The following is a 27931-nucleotide window of genomic DNA, read 5'->3' on the forward strand; positions in this document are numbered from 1 at the left end:
TGCCGCGCGCCCGACAGCACTCCAGCAAATAGATGGTCAATTAAAAAGATTGTTGGAGAATGGTGAGTTTTAAAGAAATTCATGCACTTGATAAAGTTAAGTGTTTAGAAAAAAAGAGAGCCGCCGAGGAAGAAGGAGCAAGAGCCCCCAGCCAGCAGGAGTCATATCTCCACCTGCCGACCATGGTGGCCAAGATGGTGGAAGAAGAGGAAGATCTAAATGAAAAAAGTGAGTATTGAAACCTAGAAACATTGGTAGCCGTAAAAACTGTATCATAACGACATCCCGGCTATACTTAGAATTCATCAATTTGATTATCTTGGTGTTTTTATGTCCAAAACAGTTTTTCCGTTTAACTTTAATCAGTTTCTAAACCTACAAAATTTCTCTGGAAGGCATTGGAAAAAATATAACGCCATTCCGTTATAATACAGATTTCACGGTAGATTGGGATTCAGTCTGCCTGGAGAGAGTTCATTGATTTCAAAAACCTATGAAAAGACTACGCGAGTTAGAGATAGTAGAATTTCAGAGCACGCATGTAGTATTCGGTGATCTGAAAAATGATATTTTGTATTTCAGATGGACCATCCACAGCTCCACCGGCTGCAGCAACGGCTCCACCAATGGCTTCTTCGGCCGCAGTGACCGGACCAACGGCGAAGCGGGGCAAACCTCAATAAAGGGTTGTGGAGATCATAATTTAATTTTTCTTTTTCAAACATTACCGTAAAACCTCTAATAGAGTTGCCCCCAAAAAAGTCTGTTTAGCGCGGTATATCTTTTTTATCAAAGGAGATATCAAAAAGTTGTCAACTGACAAAATATAGCTGAGTACTTATAAAATAGATCTTCAGTTGGAAAAAATTTGATAGCTCTCAAGGTAGTTGAGATATTGTTCACCAAACTCTTGCTACTAGGGGCAACTCTATTAGAGGTTTTACGGTATTTGAATTTTTCAAAATCTTTAATGTCTTTTTTTGAATAATAAAGTAATAATTTATTAATCAGTGAGTTCTTTTGAATAAATGATGTGAAGCAAGAGTTTGGAAAAAGGAAACAGTGTTTCATTCCATTCCTGAAAATACTGAACTTTTCATTTTTCCAAAAAACAAACTCAAAGCAACCGTTGTTGTTCATCGATTTGCAAATCACCGATCGAAATTTTGAGTAAATCTCGAAATGATTTTTCAATCCTCAATTTTTGTAGTTGATGACTTTTCGATATGTTTTCTAGTTTGTTTAGATTTGGGTACTGTCACGACCATCCTACCGATAGTCACAACTACACATGACTTCAAAGCCAAATTTCTATACCAAATCCACGAGCAGACCTATAGTCTTGTATAATCTCTCAAGAGTGCGGGAAACTCCTATTCAAACTACCGCCTTAGTTCTCGAAAAGATGCAAGAGCGAGCCGTGGAATCCAACTCCTCCGTGGCGCAAATATCTTCAGTCGTTCTCAAAAAACGCACTCAATGGATGGTCGAAACCTTTTCTCCCACATCACCAACTCGTCGTCCGGACACTCAACATCATATCAACGACACCACAAATACGAGCACGGGCAGAGAGAAGAGAAGGTTCTCGGACAAGCCAGCCAAGCCGATCGCCAATTCTAATCATTCATCTGTCAAAGCTCTCTAATAAAGATGAATTCTGGTACAACGTGTTCTCTCTCTAACATAACCAAACATACACACTGGTGCATCTGCTTAGGGATTGAGGACTCTAAAAAACCGGCCGGCCTAACCTCCTCGTCACAGGTACGGTGCGTCTTGACAATTCAAAAAAAACAAGGTAGTAAAAGTGTGTTAAAAAAGATGGGGTTAAAGGGAAACCGTGAAGAGTCGTGGAATATTATTGTTTGCAATTTTTTTAGGGATGCGGAGAGAGTTCCAGATGTGCAGCCTCTCTATCTGTTGACATCGCGGAAAGAGCAGTTGTCTCAATAGTGACGGACACTCGGGCTGTAGGAATAGAAAGGTATCAACAGCCAAAAGAGGCTGGAAACCCGTTCACCTTCTGTTTCTGGTTTTCATCTTTATATTGTTGACCAATTATCATTGTTATTACATGAACAGAAAAAAATTGGGAACAAAGATAAGAAGACAATGGAACGAACGCACGAAAACCTTCAATTCATAAAAAGAATAATCGGACAACCAACGGGCAGAAAACAACAAAATATCTTCTCCTTGATAATTTGCAACGGTGAGAGAAAATGTGCATTTGTTAGATGGCATCTGACTCTCTTTTCTTCTTTTTGCTTTGTATATTTCGTATCGGTTCTTCTTATCTATCTTTTTTGTAATTTATACATCACCAATTTCTTAAACAAATTTGTTTCAAAAGAATTAGAAACAATTTGAAAAATGATTCTCTAAAAATGTAAAATTGTTCTCAATGTTTCAGTCAATTCAGGTTCATCAAGAACATTTCCATTGATACTTTCCGTGTAAAAAATCTAGCTATCTTCTCAAGTGTTCAAAAAACTTCATTTTTTTTAAATCTGGAGCGCGAGAGTTATGAATAGATGAAAAATTTTTTCGAGCCGTTTCTTTATAGAAACACCTCTCCATTTTGGTGCATTTTTTCTATTAAAACTTTATCTCTAATTGTTTTCCATCATTATAAAAATTCCTATTCTCCCTCACTTCAACCATTTTAAGAACATAGTCCGTTTCAGGCTCAAATTGAACTAACAGCGTGAGTTCACATATTTTTCTTATCAAATGGTTTATTCAAGTAATAATATTCCAATCTATTTTTTAGCCAAAAACATAAGTGCCAAAATTACTTGATATACTTCCCACTGAGGCAAACGGCTGAAATTTGACAAAAGAACCTTCTCCAGTATCTCAAAGCTGCACATTTGTCACCTTTCTCCGTTGTAACACCGCATGAGACGCACCTGCCTCAAAACTCGGGCAACAGAAATAGAAAAGTATCAACAGCCAAGAGAGGCTGAAGACCCGTCAACCTTCTGTTTCTGTTTGGTGCATGCAATTTGAGAGGAGAGAGAGAGTCTATTCATATCCATAATGAGAGGGATGTGTGCATAAAAAATAGGCGGAGAGAAACTAAAGAATGCAGCCCTTAAAGAAAGAAACACACAAACCTTATCAAAGTATTATATTCGAATGTATTCCCCCCCCCCCTTGAGTAGCTACTGAATGGTACTCTAACCCTTTTTTCCCCTTTAGGAGATTTTTCATTTTTATTGAATTCTAGTTTGAGGTAAGTTTTAAAAAATTAATTTTCTCGAAAATGTACAAAAGAAAGTAAATATTAATGTTTTGAAAATTCATTAGGGTAGAAGGGATATGTCAGGAAGACCAAAAAAAGAGAGTGTATTGACCTCCTCTCTTATTTTCAATTATAACAAAATAGAAGAGGTTTCAACGAAAACGTGAGCCATTAAGGAAACATAGATTCAGGACAGGTCGTTAGGATTTAGGCGAATTAAGTGTAGTTTCACTTTCGTTGACACCGTTGAACTATCTAAAAAACGATTTTTCAAAAAGTTATCCAATGCTCAGTATAGGGACCCTCTCCTGTCTCCGCCTTCTGTTTTGCTTGTGTCCTTATATTCATTTGGTACTTTTCTCATTCAACATTTAATGTGGTACATCAGTCGAATTCTGATTCTGATTAAGATAAAATTGTAGCTTTTTTTCAGAAACTTTATTTTTCCTTTCATGTGAACTAATTTTCATTCGATTGTCAGCGTCAGACATTTTCCTGCAAGTAACTGTCAAGAAATAAGCCTACCAACTCTTCAGCGTGGCGCGATAACTACTTGAGTGCTTTCAGTTCTTCAGATATACAATTGGTTACACAAGGATTCTATCCAAAATTCCAGTTGATCCCATTTCAGATTAAAAAATGATTAGAGTTCACAACAGAACTCTCAATCATACAATAATACTTGTATAGCTTTCTTGATGAAAGTTGTCTTGCCATATCTAACATTTGAAATGTACTTTATTTCAGCATACTTTCGTTAGCAGCAGTAGAAAAGAGAAACATGAAGTCATTTTACGGGTTTTGTATTGGTCACCAATCGATTGATTTCATTTCGCCGGAAATTAATCTTCAGCAATCGCGCAATTTGAGAGTGAGCTTGTCTGTTACACTAGGAAAAAAGGGCAACTCTTGATTTCAGGCAATGCTGTTTTTTGATAGAATCTCCTATTTTGCGGACCTGCATGACGCCAACTACCAGTTTTGGATGATCAAAGGTTCTATAACTCTTTTGGACACTATAACTGCATATGTAGGTGAGTTCGTTTGTGTAACCTAGTGAAACATAAAGTTCCTTTCATATTTTATTTTACAGTGTTCACGCGCTCTGAAAATCAAATAATGCCTAATCAGAATTGATAAGTAGTGATCTTGTGGAGATTCCAATGTGCGACTCGTCTAACCCATCTCAAGTAGGATTTTTGGCTCTACCGTCCGATCGAGGTTCTTTGAAATTATCGAGGTCCTTTGAAATTATCGAGGTCCTTTGAAAATAACGAGGTCCTTTGAAAATATCGAGGTCCTTTGAAAATATCGAGGTCCCTTCAAAGTACAGGGGTCCTTTGAAAATATCGAGGTCCTTTGAATGTTATTTGCAAAATTTTTTTCTGTACACAGTTTTTTTTTTTTGAGTTGAATTTCGTTATTACATCTTCTGTACTGAAATCATTAATTTCAAACATTCAATCATCAATTTGAATGAAACGGGCCAGATGGTCGCTGGGAGTGGCAGATGGTCAAACGGCAAAATGCAACAGCGAAAGAATGAAGCAGATGTTAAATTTTCGATTCATAGCAGATGGTGATCAAGTATAAAAGCGCTGGCACAGCGGGTGAAAAATCATTGTGAAGGCAAAATGATTTTCTGTTTCATTCTGATTTTAAGATCTTGATAGATATAGAACTTCAGGTGTGTCTTTATATTCCTTCGCCAAGACAGTCCATTTAGCACAATACATAGAGTTTATTCTAATTTTAAATGAATTTGAATTCATATCTATGAATATGATAGCCATCAAAGTTTAGTTAATCGTGATTTCAAAACATTACAAGATGTTCATCCACTTTTTCACAGGTCCCTGATCGTGACGACAACGAAAATAATGAAAATCGCAAGAGTAATAAGAAAACAGAGAAGAGTGTTTTTCAAGTTCCGAAATAAAGTGCATTTATTGTTGGCATGACAATTTGGAAGTTGGTCTGAAAATATAGAAGGAGAAGCATAATGGTTTTAAATATAATATAACCTGGTTGAGTTGGTGCAACATTAATCGGTAAATTAACATCATAAAGAGCTAGAGAGCCAACGGTAGAAACCTCCATCTGTAATTTTGAACTGGAAGCGTTTAACGTGAATGGGCCACGATGCACAGTAGAAATAAATGCGCTCTCTGATGTTTCTTGTAACCCTGTCTTAAAAACGTCTGTTTTCAGACAATTAGAAAAAAACGGAACATAACATGGTCTACAAGATCTCCCTTCTCTTACCCCTGTCTATTTGTTTTTACGAATGTCTGAAAATTCCCTCTGGAATTGTCTCGTGGCTCAACCATCGTACAATTACATTGTTTATAACAAGTTGGAAAATGAAAACAGGTAGACAATAACAAGGAAGTAAATACAGTGGCTAGTGTGGGATGGGCTGATTCACACTAAATGGGTGGGTATAGCAAAGATCAGATCTGTGAATTGGTTTCAGGCAAAGTTTTGGGTATATGTAGCTGGAACGTGACCATATGCAGTTTCGAAGAAATATGTAGTTGGAATTTTGGAAAAAGGCGTTTTTGTTTTCTTTATTTACTTCGAAATATGCACTGGAAAAATTATGCGTAATATGACTGTAAATGATGTAAAACCGATGAGGTTCATTTTGACAAGCTGAACTGATTTGGAATTCTGTTAAACTGCTCAAAAGCATTCCATTTCTTTCAAAATGTTTTTGTAATGTACTATTGTCATAAATCCTACCCAATTACTCACGCAAAAACAAAAATATCAAACACTATTGCTAACTGACCGAATATAAGAAGCCTGTGAATACTGACATTTATCTGTTTTTTTGTGTTTTTGGATGACAGGATGGGGTTTTCTAGAAACTTTCAATTATGATAAAGTAACCGTATTCATAGAATTAGTAATCGCTTTGTTTCCAATTATAACGGTGAACCAGAGAATCAATGAATTCTTTCTGAGAACGCCACTTATATGTTTTGCTATTCCGATTTGTCTGCGCTTTGTTCTTTATTCTCTTTGTGAAGTTGTTTTACATTATGTAGTCAACCGTCAAAAAATTTTATTGAAGAATAAAATAGAAACGTACAAACAGTTTTCAAAATTGTGGTACTTAAAAATTAATTCCGTCGAAACAATTCATAGATTAGGTAAGTACCAAAAAATAATGTTGCACCGCCAACGACTATTATAATTATACTAGTGAGCGTCCAATTAACTTCTTCCCTGATTGGGAATGGGGGGGAGTCATTGAATATTGAACTGATAACTCTGCCATCATCTGTAATATTGACAACAATATTTTCCATTTCTTCTTGTATGTCTTCTGAGTTGATTAAATAATCCATTCTGCGACAGATATCTAGAAAGATTAAACAAAATCTGAGAAGAATAGATGAAACTGACGATGCACACAGTCTAAAAAACCTGATCGGTATTGAGATTCTATCTCTCTAGATTTATGAGAGAAAAAGGCGGGCAACTACGCCAAAAAACGAACATCTGTGATAAATAATCCCTTTGAAGTTATCAGAGTAGCGAGTGTTTCATTTGACATGCCGTCAGCAATAATGTCAGAACAAGTTAGGGGTTCTCAGAAGTTTATTACAAAAACTGTAAAAAACCGAAAAACTCAGAAAAGTTAGCAGGGTAACTGATCTATCAAACTACTTGAAAGATCTCCATTTGATGTTTTATTATCCCCAATTAGAGAGAAATGCAGTACTAGCCTTGAGTCTATCAAGTTTTCCAAGTTTCTTCTGGAAAAATCGTTTTTTTTCTTCTGATCAAGTTTGATCATTTCAGCCAAGAATAGTCCAATTATAAGAGTGTGCTATTGTTTTAATGACTGTTTTACAGGTAAAATCTTGTTCAAATTTTACAGGCTACAAGTAGAATTTCTTTTTTGTAGTTGACCATTTGTACGAACATTTTCTAAAGACATTCATACTAGCGAGAAGTTTGTTCTTGAATAAAACAAAAATTTATGCCTTGCAGTAACTTTTAGAAATTAAAAAAAAGTTTTTATTATACAAGGCCTAAATTCTGTAAAATCCCCAATGCTTTGATCTTTTTCAGAAGACGGCGTGTCAAAAATTGGGGTTTTTTTAGTATCCTTTATTGAGATGAACGAAGCAAGTGATACGCTATTCGACCAGTCTTGTCTTATTTGGCGAACACTTATATTTCTTAATCCAAAAACCTTCCCCACATGTACTTTAGCTTGGGTCCTGAGAGAAGTGTAACACAACTTTAGCTTACACAATCCCTAGACGTCTGTTTCTATGAAAATATTTGTTGGGTGATAATTCTCGAGCTAATTATGCTCAGAGACTCACAACTTATGCGTCGTGTGCGCATTGCGCATTTTTTCTGTTTTCTTTACGTATCTTCATTTTTTCCATGTTATAAATTTTTCTAATTTTCGTGTATTTACAACTCCAAGCCACATGGCAATTTATGGTAATAAAGATGATATCGAAATGGCAGTGATGAACTCTGAAGTAAGTGAGACGAATTGATTGGGATTATTGATACGGATTGAAAGTAAAGTAAAAATAAAATTGCAGCATCAACCACTCCTTCAATCTCAATTGCAAAGATCGGAAAATCGGGCCCCAATATTCAAGAGGCTTAACGGAGATCAAAAATTGAATCTTCTCATAGTGCTGTGAGTGGAGAAAACTGTGTATTACTTGTAAGTATTCATTTTCAGGTTGATTACCGTAATGATACTAGTCTACATATACCATCTGTGCATATTTTTGAAAAAGGTTTTCGGAATGTGAGTTCTTAGAAACAAGGGCAATACCTTTTGATGATGGAAAGTCGTCGCAATTTCTCTCGAAGCAGTCAGGAGTATGGATCTCTATGAATATTTCAAAACATTCCTTTAAAAATTATTTATATGATTTGATTTTCATTCATTTCTTTCTAATCAATGCGTAAAAAAGTTTAATAAAGCAATAATGAAACATTAATTAATGTCGATTTCAAGTTTTCAAGAAGGACGAAAAATATCAAAATAAACACAGAAAGCATTAGTTACTATTTTCTGAGTAGGAAAATGTTAGAAGAGACACAATCCAGTTTACAAAAATGAACATTATTATTGGAAAGTGAATCACATTATAAATTGGAGAATGGGAATATCAGCATAAGAAAAAGGGGAATAGAAAGAAGAAGTTAAAATTATCCGAAAAAGATTTCGACGAAGTGCGGTTATTAAAAAAGTGATAGCGTAAAAATAGTTTTTGAAGAGACAGAGAATAAAAATAAGACATGACAAAAGCTACAAGAATAGCGTAATGAACTGGAGAAAAAGACGAGATTATGAAAGTTTCATTAATTGCTTGCATCTTCTCCTTAGTCATCTTTACTATCTGTCTTACTATTCTGTAGATCTTATTTGTAGAGATTCTTCAAATACGCATTAACATCCCCATCATCGATTTCCTCCTCCACGTCAGATACTTCAACAAAATCTGCATTGTCTACGTCATCGGATTCTTCATCATCAACGTAGTATTGCTCATTATCCATTTCTTCATAAGATATATCTTGTTCCAGTGCATAACTTTCTTCTCCCTCTTCGTCCTTATTTTTGAAAAGCAATTGTTTTTGCCCGTCACACGAATTGTTGGTTTTCTCATCAGTATCATCTTTTTTCTCAGTCTCGTAACTAACTTCCTCATCCAGATAGCTAGCCTCGAAATCTGAATGCTTGATCCCCTTTTCATCTTCACTTTCCGAATACTGTTCCGACAATTTTTCATCCTCACCAGAATCAGAATATCCAATTTCCGAGTCCTCGTCATCAAAAGAGCCTTCATCTTCCGAATATTGTTCCGAGAGCTCACTGTCCTTATCCGAATCAATGTCTCCAATTTCTGACTTTTTTTCATCATCACATCTCTCTTCGTCATCACTTTCCTCCTTGTTATATGCCAAATACAGATTAGATGGTTTGGTGATTCGTTTTTCAAAAAAGTCCATTTCTCCTTTCGCTTCTCTGGATGCTTCCCATTTGCAAAGAGCCTCGCTGTCGGCTATGAACTCTTCAATTGGACTGAAAATAAGAATTATTTTATAAAATGCCTCAAATTCGGAACTAACTCTTCAAAAACGCCTCGTTCAGGCTCCCCCGCTCTCAATCGAAGAATCCTGGCTTTCAGTTGAATTATCTGATTTTGAAGCAGAGATTTCTCCTTTACTTCTCTGTAAGTTTAAGAATAGGGTGGGAATTGGATTGAAAAGTTACCTATAGAATAAACCTTCGTAGTCAAACTCTCTGCATTCGGGTGATGGGATAGAGAATCTCACTCTTTTCTGCTTCTTTGGGTTAACCATTTCGTTCGACTCTTTTGAACCTTATGTTATTGAAAAACAAAAATCAAATAGAAAAAGGGAAAATCAATGTCGGGAAGGAAGACTGCAGGGAGATGTGATGAAAATATTGATGCCGATCTTCCCAGGAGCCGTGCGATGCGGCTGCGTTGCGGTTTGACATCCTGTGTAATTCGAAAAAAAATCGTAATACGGCGGGCCACATAACAGTAGTTATTGAGTGATCAAGAGTATTCAAATAATGGAATATCAAAAAATCACTAAACTAATGGTAGACTGAATCTGTATATGGAATGCAGGCTGTGTTGTTTTATTTAGGCTCCGCTTTGCATGGATGAATTGTATAAGTTTTAATAAAAATTGAGAAGCTTTTTGAAATCATTAACTTTAAAGGCGCATATCTCTGAAATAGGTGGATTTATCGAAAAGATGACAACTACGAAAAGGAAGTTCTTGAATTGAAATAATTTTTGTAGTTTATAACTTTGTTATATCTTCGACTACTTTGAGATAGGCGCTTTTGAAAAAAGTTTTCTTAAAGCGCAGCTTCGAGAGTGTGAGAGTGAGGTGGTTATCTTTCAAATTGCTTATCTCAAAAGTGGGCGGGATTTTCAAAAAGAGGTCAACTACAAAAATGAAGATCTTGAATGGGGCTTTATTTTTGCTGTTGATAATTTTTAATTAGCTCCACCAATAGTTGAATTACGCGCAGCTGAAAATTGTAATAGGTATTACCCTTCATGCTTAACAATGATTAGCTTAACCTGCCATATCGTTCGAAAAACATGGAAAACTAAGATTACGGCTCTCCTCTACTCAACTCATTCCCCAGTATGAACGAATAAGTATGGATGTTTATAAATCTATAAATTTGATGACATTATGGTCAGATATGTCCCCGATTACTGTGGAAATCATTATTCAGTGAGCACAATTTTACTCAAATTAGCCCCATATACTCCGCTGAAATTTTGATAGATCTCATTTGAGTTCTTGAACCCTACGCACTTCAGTCACGTTTGTCATCAACAAAAACGAAAGAACTCTCTCTAGACTGACTAATGATTGTCATCAATTAGTCAGAACTTGCGTAGTAGTTTTTAATCACAAAATCTTCTGATTATTCGTCTTGGGATGAAGTCAGGTGATTCATGTTTATAGAATACGGAATGAGCTCTAATACTTAAAGTTCAAAGAGCTCATGAGGGATGATGATTCGAAGTAAATGCTGAGAAGTAAGTGAATCAGATTGATGATATTGTTAATAGAACCTGATTTCGTGAATCAGTGAGCTCAAGTATCACGTTATCCACGTCAGAGGCAGTAGGACTCAAGATTTCCAATTAGTAGAACTAAAGAAAGTTGATGCAAGGCCAGAGCCTCTCAAATCTTGATTAAAGCCGGGGACTTGTGAAGCTTAATCTAAAACCCCGCGTTTCTAGAGGACACGGCCTAAGACCCAATAAAAGTGAAACGTCTAAAAACACAGTGAACAGTTTTTATCTATGAATAAAATCAACTCAAAATATAAAATTTTGACTGCGGAGCTTCAGGCGGCAGAGACAAGAAGACCTTAAGAACATGCCCGGAAAATAACATCTGCGGTGCAACTACAAAACTTTCCGGTAATTTATTCCTTAATTCTTCCTTAAACCAAATTCTCAACAAAACTTTATTTTTCGATAGAGCCGTTTAGCAGACTTGTACAAAATGAGAGGTAAAGAATAGCAGAGTTCGAAAGCCGGAAGTTCGATTAATTTCTCAAAATCTACAAAATGAGTAAGCACTTCCTCATACGTGATGAAAAAAGTAAACAACGGTTGTCAAGTTTCCAACACCTAAAACATTTTTTTGCTTTTCGTTTGGTGATAATGATTGTAATTTGGAAGTGCCCAAGCCGGAATTCGAAATCCAAAATCTCTAAACCCACAATTATGTACACTTCTGCTAATTAGCTTTCTTTTTATCTCTTATTTCAAAATTCCAGTGTGATACATGATGACGTAATAGATGACGGCCGCGAGGATAGCACAAACGACGGTGACTGGAACGCAGGCACGGCTGTAAAAATGAACGTTTCATTAGTTTTCAATTGCGTATCGCGCACCGGAACATTCGTTGTCTTTCCGTTTCTTGGCGGTTTGTTCCCGCATTTGGAAACATCTGAAAATTTTATTGATTATTTTTCTAGAATTTTTCAATTAACGCTGTTACCTGGTTTGGTGGATGTGGGTTTGGGTTCACTGCACCAGCATTTTGGGACGACATTGCGAGAAACTAAAAAAAAACTATTTTCACAGGGTAACCAGGAAACTGACAATTCGAAAATTTCTGGAATACTCCAAATCTCATAAGAAAAGCATGGAAGAAAAAAGTAAGAATGAAATGAAAATAAGAATGAAATTAGCGCCCATAGCAATCTGACGCACGCGAAAAATCCCAGAAGAATTAATTATGAGTAGACGGATTAGCGAGTACACTTCCGTTTTCTAGTTGGATCGAAGAGAAAAGAGGAAATTTGTTTTTGAATGATCACTTCTTATGAACCAAACACGATTTGAACCACAAACTAGGAATCGAAAGTGAAATTGAATGAAAAATAATTCATTTCACATTGGGAAATTTTGTCAATCAGAGGCACAAAGCCATATGGAAGATGGAATGAGTGACATAATTAGAAACAGGACAACATTCGTTAAGCACTTTCTCATAGTTTCCTGGGATTCTTAAAATAAGAAAAAAAATCATTAACACATCTGCCACGAAAAAATAAGAAAACATTTGAAATGGATTGAATTTAAAAAAAAACGTCTAAAATGCTTAGGCATTTAATTTTTTTTTAATTCGAAACATAAAGTATATAGACATGCGCTGAACAAGCCGTTAAAAATTGTGTAATTGATCTGTAGAATGAAAAAAATTGACAGCAAGCCCCGGTGTGAATAATATTGCCAAACCTGTAGTTTCTTGCGTGCTGTGTAAATCAAACTCGTTGATATAATTTGTTGACATTATTTTGTACAGCTACTTATCGAAAAGTTAAAATTTTTGAACTTAATATTGCTCTCAAGAAAACCCATTTCTGTTCAGAATAGCACAGGTTTTCGCCATAAAAGCTCTAAAGTACAAAAATAATACAATTTACAGGTATCAAGTAATTTTCCAGATATTAGTCAAATTATGTTTTCTTGAATATTGAAAGTTTGTTTACCCTGATTAATTTCCAATGGTCTCTATTTTTTTTAATCTAGAGTGTGTTTTGAGAGATCCTTCCCACCTCACTCGCCTCTAAAAACAACCATCTGTGAATGATTGTTCTTCTCTCAATGCCACCCACTGTGTACACATAACGGACTAGCCGACTGCCCATCTCCAACAGCAGCGTGGCGCAGTGGAAGCGTGCTGGGCCCATAACCCAGAGGTCGGTGGATCGAAACCACTCGCTGCTAGATACGTTTTTATTTCTTGTTTAGACCATCCAGGATTATCTTTCAATCATTATGTGCCAAAAAATCCACAAAAAATGCTTTCATCAAAATTCCCCCCACAGTTATGTTTGTTATTTTTACCTTTTTTAAATCTTTTGTGTAATTTTTTAATGATTTTTTCAAAGTGAGTGTGAGTTAGAACAAAAATATATTTCTCATTGTCAGAAACGAGGCAAATTAGAATAATGATATGTCCGCAGCGAGAAAAACTTATTGATTGTCAAATTGCACATTTCCGTAAGTTTTCTCACATCATTTGTATTCTGAACTACAACTTTGAAAAAAAACTCAAAAATAAGAATAAGTACTGAATATTGCTGTAACCGACAAATTTTTTCCCGTACCATGCATGGGTTTTTCATATGAAAAAAGCAAATCGAATTTAAAACTGCTCAGAAAATATTTGGTACTTTCATTTCTCAGGATGTAAGAAGAAGATACACAGCTGTGGAATGAAATATGTTTATCATATTTTAGCACATCCACGATGACAAAAATAAGTAGCAAAATTCATTTTAATCGACTTTGAACCAATACGACGTAGAGAACCACAACTATGAGTGCAACTATCAGCGAAATTGGAATACAAGCAATACTGAAACAACAATTTTGTTTAGATGATTTTTTGAAATTTTCACCGCATTTTTCTGTTACACTCTGTTTCTTCTTGCCCTAGTAGAAGACTAAACATCTGAAAAATTTTTTGAGAAACATGAGAAAAACAAGATAGTCTACCTGTTGTGGCGGTGGATTAGATTGGTTGGAAGACACACGTTGAATAGGCATTGTTGAAATTATGAGTGGTTAATGTGTTGAACTAAAAAGATATTCGAGATTGACAAGGTATTTGAGACTGGTGAAATAGTGGAAAATAACAAAAAATTAGAAGAAAAAAAACAAGTGAGAAGGCGGAATAAAATTTATCTTCAACCTGGAATTAAACATTGTACTGATAACAATTATGACGTAACCTGAAAAATGATAATACATCATACTCTTATGGACTAGACGGGTTTAGAGAACAAGACTGTGATCTTTGACTTATGAAAGATCATTGGTGATTCTGTTTTTTTTTTGTTTCATTTGATCAAAAAAGTGCGCTGAGCACGGCAGATACCAAACAGGCTGAAGTTTGGTTTAGCTACTATGACTAACTTTGAATGTGAGTTAAAGAATTATTAATTTAAAGGGGGACTGCGCTATTCGAATTGAAAATTTTTTTAAACATGAATCGACGCAGAATTTCGGCTGGACAATAAAATTCTCTTGAAGGTAGGTCAGGAAATTTGATTCAAAAAAATTATGAGCTGTCCAAGTTGTCAAATCGCACCTTTATGGTACACTTTTTCGTTGAATTTTTCATTAAATATTCCCATGGTGCACGTGAAAGTATAATACATTTTTAATAAAAACGTCTTTTTTTAAATAAAAATTGTTTTATTGGCGAAACTGAGAAATCTAAATAAGTTTACTCGATATTTGACCTGAATGTCACCTTCTGAAAAACGCAACGATAAATCTGGATATGATATGCGATCCGAAATGGCAGTTATACATTGGAATACGTTTCTAGAAATCACTATAAATTGAGCATTTTGAAGTTTTTTCTAGAAACGTGCATGAAATGGTCTCATGGAAGATGTCGGGTGCACCAAGAGTGGAAGCTCTCTAAACTGGAAGTTCCGAAATTCTCTTATATACAAACTAGTGGGACACAATCGAATAAAAAAGTTAGGAAAAAAGCAAAACGAAAAAATTGAGAGTATCGAGATTTTATGGTCTCTACTGCATAATCTCTGGAGTTTTACAGTAAATCAAACTGGTAAGCGTTTTTCAGAAGGTGACATTCAGGTATCGAGTAAACTTATTTAGATTTCTCAGTTTTGCCAATAAAACAATTTGGCTCTATCCTATTTTAATGGTCCCATAGTGATTTTAATGGTCCCAAGTGATAATAATGGTCCCAAGTGAAATTAATGGTCCCAAGTGATATTAATGGTCCTAAGTGATTTTAGTGTTCCTAAGTGATTTTAGTGGTCCTATGGGAATTTAGTGGTCCTATGGGAATTTAAGGGCTTCATGTAATTCTAGTGGTCCCATAATGATTTTATGGGTCCCACAAGATTTTAAAGGCTTCATAACAAGTTTAGTGCTCAAATGCGGAATCAGAAATTGTTTGATAAGCAATTCAGCTGCGCGCATGTTATTTAGTAAATTTCATTAAAAAAATTTTTCATTAATTTTTTTATGTTTTCATTAAAAATATAAGTATATATCTATAGAGAAGTAGAGCGTATTTTTATAAATTATAAAGTCAAACAAATTTAAAAAACGTGTGGGTCTCTTGGTGGTGAAGATGGTCTGCTTCTGTAAGAAAGATTTTTAGAGAGAGCATGGCTGCCGCGGAGTATGCCGCTGGCCTGTCCTGGACAAATGGAGGAACTGTCTTCCTCTCATCTTAGAGGCATCGGGTGCGTAACCGGTCAAAGGAAGTATCCTTTATCAAATTAGAAATTCTAAAATAGTAGTAGTACTGTATCTGTACTCGATCCGTACTTTCCTTTCTTTATTATCAATGACGTCATGAGGTGGGATGGGAGACGGGCCCAAAGGGCACCCTCTCCTCCCCCGCAACATGACACATTCCACATGTCTCACCTTCCAAATGGTTTTTCCCTCTATTGCTTTTTCTCTAGATCATTGTCTCTCACCAGAAAACAGTCTGGCTCCGCCCCACGGGCCGGCGCGAGACAGTTTTCTTATATTGCTATGGGACTATCAAAATCGCTATGAGACCATTTAAATCCTAATGGACCCATAAAATCCTTATGGAACCACTAGAAATACATGGGCCCACTAAAATCACTTAGGACCATCAAAATCCCTAAGGACCATTAATATCACTTGGGACCATTAATATCACTTGGGACCATTAAAATCACTATGGGACCATTAAACTCCTATGGGACCATTAAAATAGGATAGAGCCCAGAGTTTGCTACAAACGGGAAGTCACAGGATTGAGAATTTTTTTTCCCTAAAAAAAACCAGTTACACTTTCTAAATAAATTAATAAATTATGATTTATATGAAAAAAGTGGAAAACATGTATGGAAATATAACACGAGAATCTCATTGAAATTCTGATTTTTTTTAATTCTAATCTATTTCTCTTGGAAGTGTCCATGAATTCTACCTTTAGTAAATTTCAGTTTTTATTCGGTTTTCTCTATCATGAAAATAAAATAATAGTTTCAAAGTGAAATAGTAAAATAATAGTTCCGGACAGCTGGTGAAAATTTTCTGAGCGGAAGAGCAAAGAAAGTTTCATAATCTGAAAAGTTTCACTTCGGAAAGTCAACAGTTTTATAAATGTTGCATTGTCAAGAAAATTTTGCAAGTGGAAACAGTGGAATATTGATAGGGAATGGATCCCTTATTATGGATCCAGGTACCCTTATTGTGCTAGTTTTCGACCATGAAGTAAAGTCAGAAATCAAAGGGAAATTATCAACAAACGTTTAAAGAGTGAAGAAACAACTTTTTTTCCATGAGAAACGTAGCCAAATTTTGTTTCCAATCTTTCACTCACACATAGATCACGAATTACATTCAGAAACTGTGTATAAAATCAGTTTTGAAACTTGGAAAAATGTTCACTTCTCAAGTTGATTCTCAGAAAAACGTGAAGAAACAGGTTCACAGTACTTCATTTCTCAAACGGACGACATTTTCGGAATCAGTGTAAAATTTGCTACAAAATAGCGGTTATTTACTCTCAAAACGCCATCCCCCATCCAGACTCATCCTCTAAAAGTTTCCCATTATTTTTTTTTGCTTTCCAGGAAATAACTCAAAAATAAGAGATTCAGAGGATGAAATATTTTATTGCATTGTGTATTGAAGAGTTCACTCGTAAGTCAACAAATCTTGGAGCTCCTTGTGAATACGGTTTCTACATGGATCAAAATTGACGGCAAGTCAAGCAAGAAAACCACTAGAAGAAAGACTTGAAATCAAACGATTTTTACAATTTCTCTGTTAAAAAGAAGAAACTTACGATGGTAGAGAGCATTTTCGGAACCGGGAGAAAGAGAGAGAAAGAAAGTCACCGATTGAAATTTCGGGAATGAGTGAAATTTGGGAAATTCCCTTCCTATATACCCCTCTCTCTCCCTACTGATAAGATCTACATTTTACGTCCACGTCACTTGTTTTTTGAAATAAAATTTTGAGATTTTCTAAATGTGGCCCGTTCGGTTTGAATCTTATAGGATAGATATAACAGACTCAGATAAGTCCGAAAATCCGGCCGAAAAAGTCCGATTGTGGCCCGAAACGAACTTTTTTTTGTGTGCGGACCAATTGAACTGAAACTTGGTGGGTGTACAATCTGAATTCAGATAAATCCAAAAATCCGGCCCAAAAAGTCCGATTGTGCCCGAAACTGACTCTTTTTGTGCGCGGACCAATTGAACTGAAACTTGGTGGGTGTACTATCTGAATTCAGATAAATCTAAAAATCCGGCCCAAAAAGTCCGATTGTGGCCCGAAACGAACTTTTTTTTGTGTGCGGACCAATTGAACTGAAACTTGGTGGGTGTACTATCTGAATTCAGATAAATCCAAAAATCCGGCCCAAAAAGTCCGATTGTGCCCGAAACTGACTTTTTTTGTGCGCGGACCAATTGAACTGAAACTTGGTGGGTGTACTATCTGAATTCAGATAAATCTAAAAATCCGGCCCAAACAACAACAAAACCAATAACTTTTTTTAAGTTCACGTGTTTTTATTTGATTTATGTGTTACCTCACAACACAAAACAAAAGTTTTGGCTCAAAACTATTTGTAAAACCACACAACGAACAACATTGGTTGTTAAGTCTTACATCTGTGTTTGAATTTTTCAAAATGAATTCTCTGTTTCTTAAGATTTGAATAACTTCCTTTTTATACTCCTCCCTCATTTTCTCTTAACAGTTTTTGGAAAGATAAATTTAGACCTGGAATCTTTGTTCGCTACTTATTCAAAGACATGAATATTTTCTCTTACATTAATTTTTCCGCAGATTTGTAATGGTTTCATCATGTTGGAAAAATAATAAACAGTTTTTATTGAGAGAAATTCTAAATTAAAAATTTATTATAGGCGTGAAAAAAATATTCAAACTTTCAAAACGTGCTCGGCAACTTCAGCTGGGATTAACCAGCCGCATTCCGATGTATCCTTCACTCTGGAAAACAGATATTTGATAGAAGAGAATTTCAAATAATAATTCTTGAAAAGAAAGCTCACCTTCCGCCTTGCAAGTCTTCCATCCGATTTCGAAACTCACTTTTCACCTCCTCCGACTGAGGTTAGAATCGAATTAGTTCGTCAACCTGAAAATTTGTTAAACTTATTTTAAAGCAGAACTTCTGAGCTGTGTAAACGTTATCGCACCGCAATGAACATTATTAAAAAACTCTTACCTCTCGTATTGTCCTCCGCTGGTTTGAACTTGGCTTTTGACCCTACTCGATGGTCATGATCCGTGCATCATTCTGAAAAGCAATTTGGTTCAATTCGAATTGTGGTGCTTAAAATTTACAAAAACAACAGTGTTACACTACCGCGGTAGAAACTTACTTTTTTCCTCTCTGGGTTTGAAGGCGATTTGAATCATTTTTCCAACAGATGCAAAGGAACCTGAAAAATTAGTTCAAACAGTGATCAAAAGATTAGTCTGAAACTTACAATCTCGAATAGCATCTTTGTTTTCAAACAAATACAAAAGTTACACACTAATATAGCTGAATAAAATATAAAAACAAAGAATGTTTAGAATTTTAAAATAATCAGTTGTTTTTGTTTTTATTTCGACGTCTATCCATTAAGACATCCTGAGGTTAAACTGGCGTGGATTTGCCTGTTTGGAGAAGAGAAAAGATGAGAGATATAAAGATTGCCTGGTACATCCCACTTCCTCTCGCAGCAACTGACGTTTTGAAATGTGTCCAGATGGCATGTGGTGCGAGAGAACAACAGAACACTATGAGACCAGTATGATTTATCAAATTGAATCAGGGAGTATTTGAAAATGAAAACTGACTGATAATGAAGTCTAACAAAACAGTTAATTGGAAATGTTCAAAAACAGAAGCTCACCTATTTCTGTGTACTTTACAGGAGGGAATTCTTTAAAAGATACAGAACAGATTCATGACGAAAACCTTCATGACGAAATATAGTAACAAGTTTTAATCTCAGTGCTAGTTGTTCATATAATTTTCTTTAAATGTTCTCAAAATTTCCAAAGAATTAAAACTAATATCAAGCCCTCCAATGATTATCTCACTTTAACTCCGTTCTCCCAGTTTTTTCCATTTCTTTCTCCAAATCTCATCTCAAGATCATTTCTCGTTCTCTTTTCTCAGCTTAGGTTTTCGAGAAAAATTGCACCTCTCTCATTCTCCCTCTCATTGTGTTCTCACCATCATCAATTTCCGTTTTATGAGATATCAAGCGAGAAGAGACCAAAAAGTGACAGAGAAAATGAAAAATGACTTCTTGCTATACGAGATGAGGTTGAAGACAGGGTTTCCAAAAATTGCGAATATTACAAACAGGCATTGAATATATATTTGTGTTCTCTGTGTCATCTCACCAAGCGATTGGTTTTTGGGAAGCGTGCTCAACCAACAACCTCTTATTATAAAAAGAGTGGTTTGATAAAAAAGGATTTTTCTAAAGTTTGCAGTGTTATTTTAAGTTTCGGAAAGTTTTCTTTCTACAGAATATTTTTCTAGTACAGTCCGTTTGAGTCTCTATTTACCGGAATGGTAAACTCATCAAAGTTTTTATCAGATAAGAAATCAGCTACGTCATTTTTGCACAGTGTTGGAGCGGATGATAGGAGTCTATTGACATATGTTGTATGGATAATAAACTATTTAGTTATTTAAATTTGAAACAATCTTATTTCAAAGTTTCCGAATGATTGCTCCCTAGTTTTTGGAAAAATCTATAAATTTGGGATAATACTTATGGTGTTTAATGTTTGCTGTGGTTGCTATTGATATTGAATACTTAATTTTTCCGAACTATTTCAGAACGGAACTTGATGATTTTTGGGTTTTTGACATGTTCCACAAAAGATGTTTATTAGGCTAGACAACGTTCAAGAGTGCTAGTTTTTCACGTAACTCCGCCTCTCATTCAATTTTTAGAAATGAACTCTAACATTGGCCAAAAAAGAAAGACTTTATTCAGCCTAGGAAATAAAAGCTGCCGTTATCTCACTCTGCTTGCAAATTTCTAGATAATCGGTCACTAATATGTATATCTAACAATCTAACAAAAAGCGTTATATTATTATTTCCGTTCAAATCAACATTTTTCAGAATGGGAGTTGTAAAACATTTGCTTTTATTTTTCCTACTGACCAGTTTCGGAGAAATTGCAAAATGTGGCAACAATCTAATGTCAACCGAGCAAGACGACGGTTTCAATCAAAGAATGAAGGAAAGATTCGATAATGTTTTTACCTCGAAGTACCCCAATCCGCACTCTATGATCTATTACGGAGGTGTCCTAAAATGTGACAAGCCTGTGTTCTGTGCAACAATATATTATTCTTTACTAGGATCGTAAGTCATCTATGTTACAATACAACTTTAAAATTTTTCTGATTTTCAGCGTTGTTATGCGTGTTCCTCCACATTGCACCAACAGAACAGTTCTTGAACATGAAGCTCTTGTAATCTATGACACTGCCTACAGTATGCGAGACACCACTAGAATATCATACGTCGGTGGTTTCAATTTTCGAGTGAGGGTGATGGATATATTGATTCCGGATGTCAGAATTACCCATAACTGTGGCAGCGCTCAATTAATACAAGAAAATCATCAATTGGACAAAATTGATAGGACAAAACGGTAATCATTTTTTGAAATTTAGTTTACCATCTACCTCATAAAATTCAAGATCACAAAATCAAATATATGCAATCAGTTTGTCAGAAAAGGATACTGGTGTTGTTGGAGAAAAATTTAAAAACGACTACAAAAGAACGAATTTTGATAAGGACCAGATGACTGCGGAATGGATTCATGATATGGATGTCACAGGAAACAGAAAGTTAGACACACAAATGAGAACCTATCGGAAGGCTCGCTATCTCCCAAAAAGTGATGACCATGTCTGCCGAGTGACTAGGAACATCCAAAAAATTGATCTGTTCTGGATGACAGTAATGGACACCGTCACTCAGGATGTTTTTGATGTGCTGTTCACAAGAATGGCTCAACGTGATCTATTGTATCTTTGTTGATACTTGTTTTGGGACTATTTCGAAATATAAAATATTCTGCCTGTTTTCAACTGTCAAACTTTTTCAAAGAAGAGCGCAAATTTTCAGATTCAAACTATTACTATTAGTAATTAATATATTATCATAACACTAGTAACAATATACAAAGTCGATTCCTATTTTTGTGAGATTCCGATAATTTGTTATTTCAATCGAGTTAACTGTAGTATGAGTTTTTACTATTATTCAGTGTTCACCCTGTATTATCTAAGCTGTTCATTCAGAAACCCATCAAATTCCTCAAAAAAAAGTGAGCTCTCGCAAGGCCAATTGCAAATTCCCTGTGATGTTAAACGCAGATAAGATTTTATATACCGGCTCAAGATCGGGTAGTGAACTCATTAATGTAAATATCTTACAGGGGAAGTCTTTGGAGACGCCACTTTCAAACGACCTATAAATTTGGACATAGGTACATTCGACTACGCAGATTCCATTTCTGCAGTCAAAAGGCTGAGTAGAAAATAATAAAATTCCGGAACCAGCCAAAAAAAAGAGAAAGACTAGTGGACAAATGTTCTCAGAAACTATGGACAAAATAGAATGCTCAAGAAAAATCTGTCTCTCTTCTGACATAGCTTGTTCCTGACAGATCCAGAAGACGAGTAGGATGGCGGAGGATTACTGGAACGCTCAGAAAATCTCTGGCCAGGCTCACAGAAAGGGACAACGTGATCATCCTCATTATCGGACGAATCGGAATATATTTGTGGTTGAGGCTGATCTCCAATCAAAGATAATAAAAAATATTGCGTTTATTTATTATTTGAGAACATTTTTACCTGAATACAATTTTGAGATGAGCAATATGCCACAAGGAGTGAATCCAGATGATGGTTCCGATAAGTTTGGATTATTGTGAGAACATCCCTACAGTAATTGTAGATGAAGTAGATGAGTATGATACTCATCAGAATCATTGAAAAATATCATGTATTGTTGTCTCGAACTAGATTTAGCAACAAACCACAAACTGTTTCTACGGTCTTTTTTAACTTCTGTGTTACCTGCTCGATATGCTTCTTCATCAAAGCCTCATCGATAGAGATTGTACTTTCAGGAAGCGTTATTTCTGGTTTCATTCCATCTTCCACGCAAACTGGAACATTTCAGTTTATATGACATTTAGCGTTTGATGGGCAATAAGCAATCTATCAACATCTTGATTTCACCGAATGTTCAGTGCACCCATCACGACAGTTGCATCCGATGATTTTGGTGCTGGATTCTGTGTAGCCGTGAGGGTAATCACACGTGTTACCAAGAATGAAGTCTCTGGTGTTCGCCATTTGCAGGTGTTTTGCAATTTTAAGATTTGGTCCAAGTGGAGTTTTTTGTCAAAACGGTTCTGTTCATAACTCGGTCAGTTTTGGTTCGAGTCACCGAGATTTTTATACCATAAGAAAGCGCGCATTTGTCTCTATCGAAATGATCCAGTTCAAAAAAATTCTGTACAAAAATGAAGTTGTGATGCACGTTTGAGACAATTTTAAAATTTGGTCCAAGTGGAGTTTTCTGTCAAAACGGTTCTGTTCATAACTCGGTCAGCTTTGATTCGAGTCACCGAGGGCGCCCGACGAGAAGACTCAATGGAAAATTTGAATTGCCCCAGCCTCGCAGATGCTTAGGATTCCAACTGCGTTTTCGATGAACAACTCTGCAGATGCATCATGACGGGACCTGCCTATTTTTGCCTTTGTGAGCATTTGGATTTGAAGAAAATTCTTGCAAGCATATTCTCCCGTTCAGTCTTTGTAAAAGATCGCGATATCAGAGAAAAGGAGACCATATTTCGGTAAAGATTAAGTTTTGTTTTTTCTTGTTTATTATTTTTGTAATTACTTCTTTTGTACATAATTCCTCACATCACCTCTTTCCTTTTTTACAATTGCATTTTTTCCTACTGGTATTCTGTTGTTTCGATGACTTAGGCTCCTCTTGGTCTAAGTGACCAACCACCCTTCGGATTTTTCTAACTAGGGAAGAATCCTGAGTCGAGATGGAGTTACGGGTCGAGACCTATGTAGTTGGAAAGCTTGAGTTGTGAAACTTCCAAAACAGTTTTCAAATTTTGCCGAATGCCTCTAGGAATCGAGAGAAATTAGTTCAAAGTTCAGCTCTGATCTCGATTCTTAACCATATGAATCGTCCGAGTAGAGAATGAAGTTGAGCTACTTTCCTCACTCCCCAGATAATCACCTTTTCAACCGTTGGTTGGTCGAGTGGGTAAGAGGTTGGGTCCGGAGGCAAGAGGTCTGGGTTCTGTTCCTCTGGGCGCTATTTGTTTTTTTCTTTTTTCTTTTTTGATTTTCTCCTTTCTGGATATGGATTTTCTGTATTTTTATTGTTCTTCATGAGGTTTTATCGAAAAATACACAAAAGTAATCTTCGCAAAATTATCAGCAAATTTCAGAAATAAGCTTTTTCGTATCCTTTCACTGATCAAAAAAGGAGAAAAAAACTTACTTTTTCACAAAGAACCATCTCTCTTACAGTCTCTAGTACATATAAAAGAAGCTGCCTTCCGTCCCTTTTCCTCATTTTGTCTCCTAATCAAAAATATTTGGTTTACTCTCTCCAATTTTCTATTTTTTCTTCTTTTTTGCGCCATCATCGTTTTTTCCCCTGATTTCTCGATTTCGAGTGTCACCGGGTTCCAACTACAGTAGCGAGCGTAAATGAGTGCAGATTTATACTTTCATGTGTAGCTCTGCTGAATCGTGTCCGTTTTTTTATTATTTTAGACATTTATTTTAGAAATGTACCTGAAATATACAGAAACAAGAAAATCTGCATTCTTGTCATTTGACGGGCCGACCAAGCGGATCGGCCCAGGTGGAAAATTTTTAGAAATTTTTGCACCCCAAAAATAACTTTCAAGTGCTTTTTTATCACTAAGTACACTGTAAAACTAATAAAAATCATCAAATCAGTCGAAATTTTGCAGAAAATGCCCCAAAAACCACTTTTTCGAAAATTACTGCTAAGAAAAACATGTTTTTCGAAAAAAAATGGGCTTCAGCCGGGAAGACCGGTAGCTAACTGACCGGGCCGGGCCGGTGAAAATTTGGAAATCGACCCGGCTCGGCCCGTGACAAGAATGAAAATCTGTTTTTTGAAACAATTCCGTTTCTGATTTTTTCGCCAATGGATTTTTCCTGATCATAATTTGAAAATTCAAAAAAAAAACCTTACATTTTTTTCTTGGAGTTATACAGTTTTTTGTTTCAAAATGTTGGAAAACACTTAAGAAACAAAAAAATTAAGTTAAATCGGCTTTTCATCCCTCGAGTATCGTTCTAGAGCTCCAGAAGTCAGATGTAATTTTCATATCTAATCAAAAATAGCTTCACATTAATCAAAACGTGTGCCAAAATATGTGTGTAGAGTTTTTTCTATATTGAAAATTACAATTTAAAAAAAAACCTTTTCAAAATTTTTTAAACTCCCATTCTCTTCACTCACAGTGCCAAACATTTTTTATTCCCATTTTTCTTCAATTTCCAATATTTTCTGGCTATAAAACGAACAAAGAAAAGAGACATGTGTTTTATTACGTGTGTTAAAACATTTTGTATACAGTTTTTGAAAGGTATATTTGTCGGTTTCAAGACCATTTTCTGGAATAGCAAATAAGTTTCTCGGTGTTTAGTGTTGTTTAATCTTTCTATTTGCAATTATTCTTCTGGAATGTTAAGTAGTCTCTGCTGTATACTAATTTTGATCGATTGAATTATGGATAGCACGAAAAATTATATGGAAATGGACACATAGGGGTCAATTCATTATAAATATTCTTGATTAGTTGCATTTGAGACCTTTTCTCTATTATTTTTTTGAATACTCTATTTATCAACTTTGAAAAAGTCAAAATTGAGCTTTCAAATTATTAATGAGTTCTCTGAAAATAATGATAGAACAATGACTCGAAGAAAAATGAGAGGTGGTGGGCTTTTAGTGTAGTTTAGAAAAATGGTATACTTTCTCAACGGCTTCGGCACACGGATACTAATCAGCCGGTTTTTTTTTAGTAAAATATGAAGATCATCAGTGGGCGCATTTGCTTTTAATTTTTGTATCAATTGTTTAGTGTGCTTCTTTTGGAGAGTGTTTCTAATGAAAAGTGCGCTTCCATTTCTCAACTGATTTTTTTCAGCGGATGTGAATGAAAATAAGAATAACAATGGAAAACAGCTAAATTTTCATAAAAATCCAACATCCCCTTTTTAACGTCAAGATCATTTTTTTCTGCCAAAAACTCAAAATTTTTGGATTTTTCCCAGTGTTCATGACCTCGGATGGGCTATTAACAGAGAGTGCTTTCCAATTAAAAGGAGCGCTTCTGTTTTTCAAAATAGCTTTAAAAATTCGTTAGTGTTAGAGACGATTCCATTAGACGGGATCAGAGGGAATACAGTGTTTCAATTTTTTGCACAGACCTTTTCCATAGTTTTATAGACGTTCAATTTAAACATATAAATACTGTGAATTTTGTGTTGCAACCGAAAAGTTCGATGAAAAACACCTCTTTGCTAATTAAAAAAATGAAGACAACTTTAAACTAATTTATCTGTACAATAATTTCTCAATCTCTGTGAGATTTATTGCGCCTGTTTTACAAACCACACTCCACCATCTCTCCTCTTTTCCTCCCCTTCTTTTAGTACTTCTCGCTATCTTTTTTCCAACGCACGGATGGCCGAGTGGTCTAAGGCGCCAGACTCAAGCGTATATTGCTTGCCTCAAGTTCGAGGTCTACTGGGTGTTCTGGTACTCGTATGGGTGCGTGGGTTCGAATCCCACTTCGTGCAAATATTTTCTTATTTTTTCATATAGATTTCTCTATCACTCCTGAATTCATCTAGATAAAATGTGACATTATTTTGTTATGGAATATTCCGTTAAAAAGACATCGAAAACATTTTAATCTTGTATTCTTCACAATTTCCGGTTTATTCTCTTATTTCGAATCTGTTCGATAAAATTTATGTTACAGTGTTCTTCGTTCCACCAATCGTATGATGGCATCCACTTCAGCCCAACCACCGCTTGAGGAAGAAGACCAATATTTTTTACAATCGATCCCGTTATTGCTTTTCCAGTTCAGGGTGAGCTATTCGTGTTACTCTCACTTATATGTTTCTGAGTTCCTTGTGAATAAAAACATTTTTTAGATTTACAAACTGGCGTTGACTGGAGGACCGTGCTCAGGAAAGACGACCGCCTTGGTTGGTTTATCCTCTGAAGATCTTTACCATATTATTATTTTTCAGAAAAAACTCGCCTCTTTTTTCAGAAATTTGGGATGGCTTGTTTATACTGTTGCAGAAGCAGCTACTGTTCTTCTAGGAGGGGGAATCAAATTCTCGGATCTCGGCGAAGACCAAGTATATGGCTTTCAACAGGATCTTCTTGCCACGATGTTGCAAATAGAGAGGACATACTTCAGACTGGCAGATTCATTCAAAAACAAAACAAATGTCTTGATTATCTGCGACCGGGGTGCAATGGATCCTTCTGCTTATTGTTCAACTGACGACTGGATCAATATGCTCGACGAATTGAAACTCAACCAAGTTGATCTCCTAAGCAGCCGATATGATCAGGTAGTACATCTGGTCACTGCCGCCATTGGAGCTGAGGATCATTACACATTGGAGAACAACGAGGCAAGAAATGAGAATCTTCAGCATGCAGTAGATCTCGACCGGAAAACGAGATCATGTTGGATTGGACACCCAAATTTCAGCATCATCGACAATAACGTTGCAAGTTTTGATGAGAAAGTCAACAAGCTTATTCAGGTTTGTCAGAAATTACAAACTTCCCAAGTGATTGTTTTTTTCTAGATTGTTTGCGACCGCATTGGAATCCCAAGTCACGGTGTTGCTGAAGGGTCAATGAAAAGAAAGTGGCTTGTGGAAAACGTCGACTGGAACAACTTTGGAGTATTTGAGGAGTTCGAAATCGAACATTTTTATTTGGTGTCCACTGACGCTAAAGTTCAGCAACGTGTTCGTCGTCGCACTCAAAACGGTCATTGTACGTTCACATTGACCAGTCGTGAATACCAGAAGACATCGGATGACTACACAGAGACGAGGAAGAATATGAATAAGGAAGAATTCAACACACTCCTGAAAATAAAGGACAATGCAAGATCGTCGATTTTTAAGAATAGAAGATGTTTTATTCATGGATCTCTCTATTTCAAGTTGGATGCCTACTCGGACCCATTTCCTCCAAAAGCGAATGGAATCCCCTTGGTCTTCTTGGAAACACTCACTACTGTCCCGAGAGGAACCGAAATCGCAGAAGAACTCATGCCCCCTTTTCTGGAAATTCGAAAGGTGAGAGAAAATTGTCTTTTTTCCAAGACAGGCAATCATGAAATATTCATTTTCAGGAGATCACCGGAGACCCACAATACTCCATGCACTCATTATCCGAGTATCCAGAGGAATAAACACTCGACGCCTCTTG

General features: G+C 35.8%; 6 protein-coding genes across 6 annotated transcripts; 3 read left to right on the top strand and 3 right to left on the bottom strand.

The window, feature by feature from the left end:
• Positions 1 to 511: 511 nt before the first annotated feature.
• On the bottom strand, positions 512 to 1627 carry GCK72_022862 (uncharacterized protein; the record flags this gene model as incomplete). Its single annotated transcript, XM_053735103.1, has 2 exons — positions 512 to 675; positions 1516 to 1627. 2 exons carry the CDS (start codon positions 1625 to 1627, stop codon positions 512 to 514), a joined length of 276 nt encoding a protein of 91 aa, XP_053578669.1.
• A 6080-nt stretch (positions 1628 to 7707) lies between these two features.
• GCK72_022863 (uncharacterized protein) lies at positions 7708 to 8783 on the top strand (the record flags this gene model as incomplete). Its single annotated transcript, XM_053735104.1, has 4 exons — positions 7708 to 7761; positions 7828 to 7928; positions 7974 to 8031; positions 8673 to 8783. 4 exons carry the CDS (start codon positions 7708 to 7710, stop codon positions 8781 to 8783), a joined length of 324 nt encoding a protein of 107 aa, XP_053578670.1.
• GCK72_022864 (uncharacterized protein) lies at positions 8663 to 9607 on the bottom strand (the record flags this gene model as incomplete). The annotated part of the gene is made up of 3 exons (XM_003102901.2): positions 8663 to 9326; positions 9374 to 9475; positions 9519 to 9607. The coding sequence occupies 3 exons, from the start codon at positions 9605 to 9607 to the stop codon at positions 8663 to 8665; spliced, it is 855 nt and encodes a 284-aa protein (XP_003102949.2).
• A 1967-nt stretch (positions 9608 to 11574) lies between these two features.
• GCK72_022865 (uncharacterized protein) lies at positions 11575 to 11872 on the bottom strand (the record flags this gene model as incomplete). The annotated part of the gene is made up of 3 exons (XM_003102962.2): positions 11575 to 11665; positions 11712 to 11767; positions 11819 to 11872. The coding sequence occupies 3 exons, from the start codon at positions 11870 to 11872 to the stop codon at positions 11575 to 11577; spliced, it is 201 nt and encodes a 66-aa protein (XP_003103010.2).
• Positions 11873 to 20477: 8605 nt separating this feature from the next.
• On the top strand, positions 20478 to 21409 carry GCK72_022866 (uncharacterized protein; the record flags this gene model as incomplete). The annotated part of the gene is made up of 3 exons (XM_003102882.2): positions 20478 to 20722; positions 20772 to 21014; positions 21064 to 21409. 3 exons carry the CDS (start codon positions 20478 to 20480, stop codon positions 21407 to 21409), a joined length of 834 nt encoding a protein of 277 aa, XP_003102930.2.
• Positions 21410 to 26466: 5057 nt separating this feature from the next.
• GCK72_022867 (uncharacterized protein) lies at positions 26467 to 27914 on the top strand (the record flags this gene model as incomplete). The annotated part of the gene is made up of 5 exons (XM_053735105.1): positions 26467 to 26556; positions 26623 to 26676; positions 26722 to 27252; positions 27298 to 27798; positions 27855 to 27914. 5 exons carry the CDS (start codon positions 26467 to 26469, stop codon positions 27912 to 27914), a joined length of 1236 nt encoding a protein of 411 aa, XP_053578671.1.
• Between the last annotated feature and the right edge of the window lie 17 nt (positions 27915 to 27931).

Source organism: Caenorhabditis remanei, chromosome X, assembly GCF_010183535.1.
Source record: "Caenorhabditis remanei strain PX506 chromosome X, whole genome shotgun sequence".
In the NCBI taxonomy this organism is placed as follows: domain Eukaryota; kingdom Metazoa; phylum Nematoda; class Chromadorea; order Rhabditida; family Rhabditidae; genus Caenorhabditis; species Caenorhabditis remanei.